We start from the raw sequence: 13,134 nt of genomic DNA on the forward strand, positions 1-13,134 counted from the left end.
CGTGCTACTGTATTTTTCTTTTATTCAATATACAGTGGTGCCTCATATAACGTACTTAATCCGTTTCAGGTGCACGTCTGTTAAGTGAAAAGTCCGTTATACGAAATGCATTTTCCCATAGAAATACATGTTAAAACATCTAATTCGTTCTGCAGCATAGAATAACCGTACTGTACCAAAAAACAAAAAAAAAATGAAAATGGAGCAGTCACCAATTATGCCGGGAAGTCAGATGTTGTGAGGAGGAGGTGAAGGAACACTTTCTTCACACATTCATACAGACACACACTCTTTACACATTGCAGCGGGTCTCTTTTTATTGTTTTTTAATCAGAGTCAGATTTAGGAGAGGCTACTGGAGCTTGCAGGGTCAACTCCTCTTGTTCCATCCTTTGTTTTTTGGCAGCTGGCTTCTTGAAAAACATGTCCAAGGTGGTCTGTTTCTCTCTCTTCTTCAACACCTGTTTTCCAAAATACCTACATCAAGATGCTATTCTGGGAAGCCAAGAAGGGGGAAACATCTAAAAATAGTAGATTGTCAATGGGAACGGCAAAAGAGTGGAAAAATCATTTGCACTTGATTACAGAAAATCTGTTGATCGCCTCATGTAACTGCCAAACGGAAAGTCCATTGTTCGCAGCCAGTCCTTTGCTCGAGTCACATAACGACCAAACAGAAAGTCCATTGTTTGCAGTGTCTGTTATTCGAGGCATACGTTATACGAGGACCACTGTACCTCCAAACAAACAGCTTTATGCACTCCAAACACTGATCCTGCAAAAATCTAATGGTTATGTTGAACTACAATTTATGTTCTAATAAACTAGAAATAATGTTTTAACATGTTCTACTGCCAAAATAGTCTGAGTTTTAGAATTTAGAATTTTTAATAATGGATTACATAAAACCATAACAAATTCAACCTGTGGGAAAACCTATTCCTTTAAAAATTATAAAAACTGAATTGTCAAAAATTGATATACAGTAGAGAGTCGAGAATCGGCATCAATTGGGGACTGGGGTTGTTCAGATTAGGGATTTGTTCCGATTACAGTCTATGTACGAAAAAATATATTAACCTGTCCGATGTTCAAATTTTTCTTCATTGCGTGTCGCTTCCTGTTGAATTTTTCTCCGTTGCGTGTCGCTTTGCGTTGAATTTTCGTCGATTTTAAGCCTAACAAAAATTTTTATAATAATAATCGAAAATATCGTATCATTAAAAATTATTTCTTTATTTTGTACAAACAAAATAAATATATTGAAGAATATAAAAACATGAAAATTATACTTTAGAAGTAAATTTATTATCAAAAATGTTCGATTCAGCACGACACAGTCCGACTGAAAATCGTGCCGATTATCGGGCGATTCCGATTACCAGGGTGCCGATTTTCGACTCTCTACTGTATTACAACTACAGAATTCAACCTGTCACTTTAAAAAATGATCCAAACTGTTGCAATTTTCAATTGTCAAAGACTCAAGAACATTTTCAACTATGCCGTACTAGATTAACAATCATCGAAGTAAGATTAGTATCAAATTATATGCCATAATTAAATAATTAAAATAACTTTGATATACATTAACAATGTATTTAAATGTAAAAAACAATATACTTACAATATCATCAATTGCATCTTTTAAAGCTGTTACAGTTAATACTACTACTAAAGGCACAGCTGTAGTGACTGGAGTCAGAGACGAAATTTGGGGAATTAACTGAAAAAAATAAATAATAAGCATAAATTCTAATATTAAAACAATTAATTAATTAAATATTTTAATATTAGAATTTATGTTTACTAGTTTATTTATCTATTTCTATAATTAATTAATTAATTAAATAACAGTCTTCTACTCAGAAATACTGGAGTGAGAAATGAACTGTCACAAACAAAACCTTTCCAATACCTGTTTTGGACAGGTATTTTACTAGTATTGAACTAAACAAAACACAAGTTTTGCTTAGTTCAATACTGGTAAAAAAGGTTTTGATTGTGACAGTTCAATTAGTTAATTATAAAAATTCTGAGCTAAATTTATTTATTATGCAATAAGCTTGCATATTACCCTTCACAATATTGTGTAAGAAGTCAAGTCCAAATGACATTTTTGTTTCTGAGTTTTGTTTTTGTTACAGTTATTATTTAGTTTAGAGACATTTTATTCTGTTTAAAGAACAAAAACTTCTGTACAGTACACCTCCCAGTTCTAAATTCAAAAGGATAAAACGCTACTTAAATGACTGTCACTGGTGAGAAACAGTGACAGTCAGGTAAGTAGCTTTGTCACCAATCTAAAACAACATCTCAGGTTAAGTGGTATCTAAAGGGAGCTACAGAGTAGTCATTTAATCATATTGTTACTGATTCTAGAAATTGGTAAAAAAATTTATGAAGATTGGACTGACTCTTGTCAGAAATAGATTGCAAAGAATTAAAACTAACTGTTAGCAAGTACATATGTAAACAGGTAGTGGCACATGCTTATGTGACATCACATTTGGGATGTACAGTACAATAGTGACCAAAAGTAGAGCTACTCTTGACATATTTTTTTTAAAATGCAATCTCTATTTGTTTACCACCTAATACATAATTTATATTGTGATAGTTAAAAAGAGCACAAAAAAAACTAAAGATATATAAATATTTTGCAATATACATATGAAATACAATGAAAATATGCATATATATTGAAGATATATACAAATTTGCAAAAACAATAATGGTGTACTACCACAGTTCACTCTTGTGTTACAATGGAACGGAGACAACTGAATACACTGAAAAGCTGAAAAGCAACAACACTACACTAGTTCACACTACAATCAGTGTTGCTGAATTGTGTGAAGGGACAAATCACCTAGACTCATCTGTGTATGTATAGTCGAATAGAAATATCAATATATTTCTGTAAAGCCATATTAGTCTCGGCAATTTTTATTAGATGACATCATTGTTTCATTACATTATTGTTTCTAACATAAAGTTCATGGTGATTTCCTCTATAGCAATTTTGATGAATTTTATGATTATAGGCCTAAATTAACATAAATAGAACAGCTATATTTACACCATCCTTCTTCCAAAGGCTTGTAGGTTTCTATCGATTCCAGGTGTTTTGGCTGAAGCAGTTCCCATCATACGGTGTAATAGTCACATATGACAAGACCCTGTTCCATCTATAAGGAGACAGCTCAATGTAATAAGCATACAATTGTTTTTAGAAGAAACTCTTTACATTTTCTCACTCCTTAGAAATGAAAAAAATAGTGGCTCAGTAAAACACCTGGAAAGGATAGCAGTCTATAAAGCCTTTGGGCGTAAGATTGCAGTTAACTTCGAGCAGACAGACTCTATTTCACAAGCCTGGAGAGTGCTATTTGAAATCACCTTATTGAAAGTATCATATCTGACATGCACAACTTTACACTTTTGACCTATAATTTAAAAAAACACTCTGTTCTATTATCTTAATTTTTTGTTCTTCCATTCAAATTCTATAGTCAGTTAAACCTGTGGATGTCAATTGCAAAGTGGGCATTACACTTCTATGTTCAAAGAAAATAACAAATGGATGGAATACAATAATATTGTAGTAGAGAAAGTGAATGGCCATACAATGCAAAAAATCTGTACATACCTAGTCTTAGAAAAAGTTAAATATAACAGCTTATGATTTCTGGAAATTAATAAACAACACATTAAAATGAGACAAAAAACTAGCAAATATAAACTGGAACTATACTAACAAAATTCACACCTAAATGCTAATTCCAGTAGAAAATGAACAGTAAATGAACATTAAAATGAGATTATCTGTATTTCTTTTGGAATAAAAATACTTTTGAGGCTTCATTAACTGAAAAACAATTGATATCCAAATAAAAACATTTGAGATGTAAAAATTTGTCCCAAGTAAAAGCTTACGACAATATAGACAACAGTCAGAATTTTTCTTGGAAGTTCTTCTTTACTAAAGATAACATTGATGCTTATAAGCAATTTATAGGCAACAATAACACAGATAAAAAACTTGTGGGTCTTGGGGATACTGCTTCAAAGTGCCCAGCTTATCTTTACCAAAGAAAAACTATTAAAAAAAATTTTGACTGTCATCTATATTGTGATAAGTTTTTACTTGGCATAATTTTTTTACACCTCAGATGTTTTTGTTTGAATTAAGAATTTACTGGAGTTCTTATAGTTCTATTATAGTTCTTTGATGTGTTTTGTGATGATTTATTAAACCCTGATGAATAAATAAAACTATATTTTCTTACTGAAAAGACAATATAAATTAAAATAATCAACCATTCCAACTTCAATAATCCTAAAAACGTTTTCAAACGCATTAAGCGTCCATCTTCAGTTACATCTTTAAATTAAATATAAATTCGAACAAATATTAATTCGAACAAATATTACGTAAATTAACGGTACGATTACCATAAATAAATAAATACATAAAAAATAAAAAAAAAAATAAAAATAAAATAAACAGGATTATCGTAATTTACAAAATTATGCCAATATTTCATAAACAAAAATAAAATAAAAATAAAAATAAAACAAAAAATAAAAACGAAACAAAAAACCAACGTGCGGTTTAAACCAATCACGGATTATCGCAGTATTTCTTTACAATTGCCTTCATCCGTCATTAAAGATTATCGTACTTCTATGTTTAGCCCAAATCATCGCACAAAGATTTCCAAGCTGTGGAAAGCCCATCAGCGTCCCTATAATTAATGCATTGCGTACTTCTCTGCGCTCTGTGGATTTCCAATTTTTCGAAAAACTTTATTGCGTGTCTCGATCTAGTAGACCTGATGATAGAGGCTTGGTCCCAAAAGACTGTGATGCCTTGCTGCTTAGCGTAACTGGCCAGGACGGTACTATCAACTGATTTGTGTTCGGAACACAAGCGATCGGTGGAAAAATCAGTTGATAGTACCGTCCTGGCCAGTTACGCTAAGCAGCAAGGCATCACGGTCTTTTGGGACCAAGCCTCTATCATCAGGTCTACTAGATCGAGACACGCAATAAAGTTTTTCGAAAAATTGGAAATCCACAGAGCGCAGAGAAGTATGCAATGCATTAATTATAGGGACGCTGATGGGCTTTCCACAGCTTGGAAATCTTTGTGCGATGATTTGGGCTAAACATAGAAGTACGATAATCTTTAATGACGGATGAAGGCAATTGTAAAGAAATACTGCGATAATCCGTGATTGGTTTAAACCGCACGTTGGTTTTTTGTTTCGTTTTTATTTTTTGTTTTATTTTTATTTTTATTTTATTTTTGTTTATGAAATATTGGCATAATTTTGTAAATTACGATAATCCTGTTTATTTTATTTTTATTTTTATTTTTATTTTTTATGTATTTATTTATTTATGGTAATCGTACCGTTAATTTACGTAATATTTGTTCAAATTTTATATTTAATTTAAAGATGTAACTGAAGATGGACGCTTAATGCGTTTGAAAACGTTTTTAGGATTAAAGAATTTTTGCTGAAGTTGGAATGGTTGATTATTTTATTTTACCCTGATGAAACACATAAAAGAGAAATAATAGTAGGTAAAAGTTTCAACAGAAAAAATTGTCCTTTCTTGATCTGTATGTGTAGGTTAAATATACTTAACACATTAACTGCCATCCGACATGCCAGCCGTCATACTACTTAGGGCCTCACAGAGCCATCCAACTGCCGGCCGTTGCCCGACATCACTATAACCAATGTAATTTCACTCAAGGTTAAATTATCCTGGCTTCGTAAGACATTGTTTTACATCCTAGTGGTGGCCTCAAGCAGACGTCTATGAAGTTGGTTTCTGACTGCCGACCGTCAAACAACCCCGTGAGGCTCACGAAGGGGTTCGACGGTCGTCAGTCGAATCACTTCATGCGACAGTGTTTTTTAATAGTGAATAGTTAAAAAAAGGAAAAAATATCAAACACTAGTTTAATTATTCTCTTTTGTTACATATAAAGTAATTAATATTAAATATCCTGTGGCCTTATAGTCTCCGGTTTCAGGCCACATGACAGCTGGTTATCATTGATATATGTTTTTTATCTTCACTCTACTGACTGTTATATAATGACCCTTCTATTTATATCATAATAAAATATTAAATATCAAATTTTCTCATTGTGGCCTGAAAAAACAGAAAATATCATATTACATGTGGCAGTTAACATGTTAAGGATTGAAACAGCAATCACTTTTCAAGATAAGTTCATACCTTATAATTTCATAATAAAAAGGAATTTTAATAAAACTGAGCATTTTCAGTCTGATTCAAATACCCTTCATTAGGTCACATGTGGAAATAATATTCTTCCAGGTGTAACTTAATGAACATCATTTGAGTCAGAATTAGAATGTTCAATTTTATTAAAAATCCTTATTATGATGTAACTATCTAATCCTCAGACTTTTTCATTTTACAGTCTGAGATAAATCCATGATGAACACAAAAATAGATACTGTCTGCAAGGTGAAAAGATTTTTAACAAAGTGTAAATTAATGCAAAGTCAATATCTTCCACATAACGTGGTTATAAAACTAACACATACACAAATTTAAATAAACTTCGACAGATTTTCACATTATAAAAAACGACAATAATACATTACTAGAATTAAGTAAAGTACTATGTGATCATAATTAAAGAATGTGTGTTCAGAGCTCTCTGTAAAAAAATTTATGGACAAATCTCAGGTAAATTTGATATACATACTGGCCCAAGTTTGTAATTTTGCTTTTGGAGAAATTTTGTTTCAAAATTCTTCTGCTAAGAGAAAATTTGGCACTGCTTAATGTTTCTCCTCTTAATGTGTATCATGTGTATATTGCATGTTTACTAATTTTGGGTTTAAAAAAAGTGGAAAAAGTTCTTTATAATTCTTCGACAGGTAAACAGTACAGTCATAGTGAACAAATTGCATGATCACAAAGTATTTCTAAAATTCTTTTACCAATGAAGCAGCAATGCTAGATCAGCATTTAAGGAATTTTCATACTTAAAAAATATATGAAGAGGCCCTCCAACTATTGGAATCCTTAAAAAATGTTGTTGTATTTTGAGAAAATTGGAACTTTCACTTTAAAATCAGGATAAAGTCAGATAGATGTTAGCAGGACAATTATATTGTCTCAGCCTTTAAAGAATTAGCAGTCACCATGAGCTATCAGCATATAAGATACTGTTCAGAATTGGTTTATGGTGATAAATCAATTCTGAATGATGATAATAAGCATAAAAATTTGCCGTAACATTCATAACTCAGATGATGGTCAATGATGCATTGCCATGGAAAATTCTATGGAGTGACAAGAGTTCTTTTCATTTGCTTTTAATGACATGAACACTCAAGACTGCCATGTTAGGCTGACAAAAATCCACACGTTTATCAACAAATTCCATTGCACTCACCAAAGTAATAATGTAATATACAGGGTCATTGTAATTAAAGTTCCACTTTGAAATGGCCATAAAAGGAAAACTACTGGACAGAATGTTATCAAACTTGGTAATAGTTTACAGGATGTCATGGGATTTTATTTTCTGCAAAAAAAAAAAGTAGTTCAAAAATTCACCACCAGTGGGGAATGGCGCTGTATGCAATACTGTTGAACGAAATAAGACACGAAGACATCAGTCGAAAATGTTTTTAATCATTTCTAAAATGTGTTACAAAGCATGTTCAGTGGGGCATCCACCTTTTTCTGAAAGCAAGTTAAATCGCATTGCTGTGTTATCAGCAGTAGCTCTTAGCATATCAGGAGGAATTTAACTTGATTTCAGAAAATGGTGGATGCCACACTGAACATGCTTTGTAACACGTTTTAGAAATGATTAAAAACATTTTCGACTGATGTCTTCGTGTCTTATTTCGTTTAACAATATTGCATACAGAGCCATTCCCCACTGGTGGTGAATTTTTGAACTACTTTTTTTTTGCAGAAAATAAAATCCCATGACATCCTGTAAACTATTACCAAGTTTGATAACATTCTGTTCAGTAGTTTTCCTTTTATGGCTATTTCAAAGTGGAATTTTAATTATAATGACCCTGTACTTCGCAACATACTGTGTAATTTATCCTTATTTTTTTTAAGGCAGTTTCATGTTCTGTTAATGCTGCTAGACACAGAGATAAGCTTCAAAACTTTGTCATTCCAGCACAATGACAGAAAAATTGTCCAAATACAATTTTTATGCAAGACAGTGCACTCTACATATAGGCTTAAATGTACAAGCCTTACTGCACCAATTTTTCACACAAGAGTTATCAGCAAACCATTTCCAATGTCACTGCTGCCACAATGATCAGATCCAAAACCCCCTTAACTTTTGGTTAAGGGTTGTCCTAAAGAGCCACATTCATCAAGGTAATCTTCCTAACTTAGCTGTCTTAAAAATAATATCACAACACATGCAAAAGTTGCATGCAGGTCAGTTGTATTCCAGCATCAAGTGTGTTGTGCAGCAAATGTAATTTTAGAGCGTAAAGATGAGGACATGAAGTAATATCTTTTTTGATATAATCATCTGTAACTCCATAAGTCAGGTCAGTCCATAAGTTCATGCGTATTTTTATCTACAAAAAAAGCAGCAAAAAATTTTAATTAAATTATATTTCAATCTATAATGTATTCACCATTATTCTGTACAATTTCTTGCCATCTTGATGGTAGCTTTTTAATCCCGTCTTCGTAAAATGATTTCGGTTTTGAATCAAAATTTTCAGAAATAGCCTTTTTTACATCGTTCTCATCCTCAAAAGTTTTCCCTTTTAAAAAATTCTGCAAACTGCGAAAAAGATGATAATCACTGGGAGCAATATCTGGCGAATATGGTGGATGAGGTAAAATTTCCCAGTTGTAGCTTTCAAGTTTCTGTACAGTTATTTTTGCAGCGTGTGGTCTGGCATTGTTATGCTGCAAGAGAACCTGCTTTCTGTTCACTAACAATGGCCGATTTTTTTTTCAATTTTTCATTTAAACGCTCTAATTGCTCGCAATATATTTGAGCTGTAATTGTTTGATTAGGTTCTAACAGCTCAAAGTGAATTACACCCGACATATCCCACCAAACAGACAAAAGAATTTTTTTTGGCTGCAACCCACCTTTTGCAGTCGGTTTTGGTTGCTTGTCGTGATCCATCCATTGTCTTTTTCTCGTCACATTATTATAGAGGATCCATTTTTCGTCTCCAGTAACCAGCCTACCAAGAAAAGGTTCTAAAGCAATGTGGGATAAAAGAGACGTGCAAATGTTTACACGTTTGTAGGGAACCCGTTCTGAAACAGCGGATTCCACCCCGTCGGTTCGTCTCACAAAATCAAAAAACAGTCAGATATTCCACACAAAATAACTTTAATCCACACTCAGGGACCACCACTTCGCCCTTCCTCTCTCTCTTGTGTCCCAAACTCTTCTCTCCGTCCCTCTTCCCGCCTTTTTTCTCCCTTCCATTTTATGGTTCTTTGTCTACATTTATAATCCCCTTTTACAACCCTTTATTACCGCGTATAGGTGGATTGCACCCTTTCCGACCAAACCGCAAGTGAGGGAGGACGAGAAGGTCCGATATCACTACAACGTTGTTGTCGGTTAGCTATTGACAGTTCGTGTGGTATCCATTTTCCTAGCTTTGAAACTTTTCCGATTTGTTGTAGGTGTCTATGAACAGTTCCGTGGGATAAATTTAAACGTTCCACAATTTCATCAACTGTTAAAAATGGTTCTGCTTCAACTAGTGCAGAGAGAGCATCGTCATCAAAGTCGACGGGTCTTCCAGTACAAGCCTTATCCTCCACACTAAAATCATTGTTTCTAAATCTTTCAAACCACTTCTGCACAGTCCTTGCACTAATTACAATTTGATTATGTACAGTATTTATTTTTTTGGCTGCATTTGTAGCATTCTCACCACTTAAAAATAAAAAGTATAAAACATGTCTTTTGTATTCGTCGGTTACTTCCATTTTAACAAAAATAAACAACTGAAATGTTCACAATTCTGAACAGTATTATATGAATGAGATCCAATTTAACACTTTAGTGTAAAAATTATCACATTAGACTGACATTTTTAACAGGAAAACAAGATTTTTCTCAAGGTCATAAAAATGCTCATAGACTTATGGACTGACCTGATAGAAAAAAATTATTGCACTTTGTTTCTTAACTTCCAAAAATTCATTAAAAAAACATACATAACATGCATCTAATGAGACAGCAGTGGCAAATTTTGCCTACTGGCTAAATTTTAAAATTAAATTTTTTCCCATAAATCAAAACCATAAACTCAGAATAGTATATATACTGTATTTGGTTGATATTTGCTCAATATTTATTTGAATATTTATATGAGAAGTCTGAATACCTATTATTTAATTATGATAATCCTGTATAACCAATGATCAACTTACCTGTAGTACAAGCAGACAAAGAAAATAAAAATTGGCTAATCTCTGAAACTGTTCGAAAAGATTCAGTGGCCAGAAGGTTAAAAAAGTATACTTTGAGGTTTTTATATAATTATTCTGTAATAAAAAAATAAATTTCTTAATAAAATTATTAAGCTACATCTAATGTCTGGAAAAAATCAAATTACTCACTGCGTAATTGAACTGACAGTGGAATTCTGGGTCATTTGCTCGAACTCGTCTTTCTGTTTCTGTTTGAACAAAAATATTTTATTTAAATTATTTGTGCCAAAAATTCAACACGTTTGAAAATTAATCATAAAATTCTTATAAATGTAATAATATTAAAGCAAAAATATCACTTAAAATTATTTCTTAATAGTAAATGATATGAAACAACACAAACTAGTGTTTGGCAAGTTAAGTTGTCAGTGATCTCTTATTTTATATATGAAAATTACAGTGTCAGAAAGTATAAAAACTACTATTAAGTGACATTAAAACGTTTTAGCATTTTCAAATGTCAGGTACTGTACATAACATCAATATAAAATGATATCAACTAGTATTAAATTTTAATACATAAAATTACATAAAGAAATAGCCTATCCAACTATTTTAATTTATCTAACATTTTTGGCTATCTATGTAGCTATCCTCAGGGTCAAACACTTTTAAATAGAATTCTTTAAAATTTAAATACCATATATCTCAGCAGATAAGACAATAGTTGAATCATAAAAAAACAGCCCCCAAAATCCAGGGTCGTCTTATAAGACAGATACAAAAAAATTAAATTGAAATTTATATAAATTAAAACATTATAAAAAAATGGACAATCTGTAATTATTTACTAGTAGAGAGTAGGGTATGTGAACAAAATAGAATAGCCCATATGACGTTTTGTAAACAGTCAAGGTCATTACCCGAATGCCGAATTGGTGCAAACGTTAGCAACAATCGCAAGGCAGTGCTGCCAGATGCAAAAAAATAAAATTTGTTCATTCAAAAAATTACAAATAGGACATAAGTCCATATACGCTATACAGTATTATTATTCAGATGATGATTGCTGATCTGAACTAAATTCATAGGCCATTGATAGTTTAGGGGTTGTCTTATAGGACAGATATATGCTAAAACTATAAAACTTTGATAAAAATTTATACCTCGTCCTATCTGCCTAGATATACGGTATAATGCTCCAAACAAGAATTATTTAAAATATATAAATTGAAAAAGAAATAAAGCAAAAACATTATAAATTAAGGATACATGTAAAACTGTACATTAATGATGAAACTATAAATAAATAAATAAAAATAAAATAAATAAAAACCAAAAACTGAAACAAATATTTCATTTTATTGGCAAGACTATGTCTTGTTTATAAAATTGTACTACCTGCTGGGTAATCAGCTTAGAGGTATGAAGGAGTACATGTCAGAAGTTGCAATTTAATGGAGTTGCAAAATCATGCGTACATAATAAACACCAGACTTGTAGGTACTCGGGATCAAGAACAGAGTCAAAATAAAGATCAAAATGGCAACACTCTCTACAAACAGACAGTAGTGAGAGATTTGTGCATTCATTGCTTGTTGGGAAGTTGGAAATGTGAACATTGCAAAATCGAATTTTGACAAACAAATATTTGAAAAAAACCCATTTACCTGTCTTGTGTTATTCCCAACATATCTCTGGTCGTCACATGCTGATCTTGACCAGTTGACCTGAGATATCTTGTTTCAGCATTGGAACGTTTTTCAAAGTAGATGGTGCTAGTCATTATAATTTTATATTGAAACTAACTTCCAAAATATAATTTGTTTTCTTTTTACATTTATTAATATATATATATAGTTTGTGCAAAATAAAAAAATAATTTCAGACGATACAATAGCCATGATTATTTTTTCAAAAACAGGAAATTTTCGTTAGGTATCAACAAACACTCAACCGGGGGCAACATGCGACAGAGAGAAATTTTGAAATCAGATAGGTTAATTTCACCGAAACTGCATCACGGACAACCTGGTGGTCGTAGCCATGGCCAAGGCCGGTGAAGTTTGAAAGACTGCGCTAAAAATCAGTGATATTAAAGAAGATTGGAGAATGAGAACGAGACCCACCTTGAGCATCAAAGTGATCCTGCTTACTAGTGAGTCTCCAAGACATAGTCTTGTCCCAAATACGGCTTTGCCATTTTACTTGTTTATTTTATTTTTTATTTATTTATTTAACTCTGTACAATTTCATCATTAAAGTACACTTTTACACGTATCCTTAATTTATAATGTTTTTGCTTTATTTCTTTTTCAATTTATGTTTTAAATAATTCTTGTTTGGAACATTATACAGGTAACCCCCCATATAACACAGGAGTTATGTTCCAAAAAATTGTCGTGTTATGTGAATCTGTGTTATACGAAACAAAGAACTAGTACAAAAAGGGGGGTTAGGTTCCAAAAATTAAAAAAACATGCTACTATATTTTCATAAATAAGATAAATATCTTTTACCCAATTGTACTATTAACTAGTACATGGAAAAAGAATTTTCCTATCCCTTCTGACTTCTGGAGGCTAAAAAATTCCAAGTCACTAATCCATTCCATTTACTCAAAATGGAATGTGGAATGGTATAAAAAAGCTAAAGGACAAACAGGTTAAC

General features: G+C 32.0%; 1 protein-coding gene across 1 annotated transcript in view; it reads right to left on the reverse strand.

Moving 5' to 3' along the window:
* Positions 1-13,134, reverse strand: part of LOC136978506 (phospholipid-transporting ATPase ID-like) — a 145,340-nt gene that overhangs the window by 75,637 nt on the left and 56,569 nt on the right. Inside the window, exons 2-4 of the mRNA XM_067274224.1 lie at positions 10,654-10,712; positions 10,465-10,578; positions 1,628-1,726 (exon numbers count right to left, since the gene is read on the reverse strand). Coding sequence (XP_067130325.1) covers positions 1,628-1,726; positions 10,465-10,578; positions 10,654-10,712 — 272 coding nt within the window. The remainder of the gene's footprint in view (positions 1-1,627; positions 1,727-10,464; positions 10,579-10,653; positions 10,713-13,134) is intronic.

Source organism: Centruroides vittatus, unplaced genomic scaffold, assembly GCF_030686945.1.
Source record: "Centruroides vittatus isolate TY-2023 unplaced genomic scaffold, ASM3068694v2 contig_544, whole genome shotgun sequence".
NCBI lineage: Eukaryota > Metazoa > Arthropoda > Arachnida > Scorpiones > Buthidae > Centruroides > Centruroides vittatus.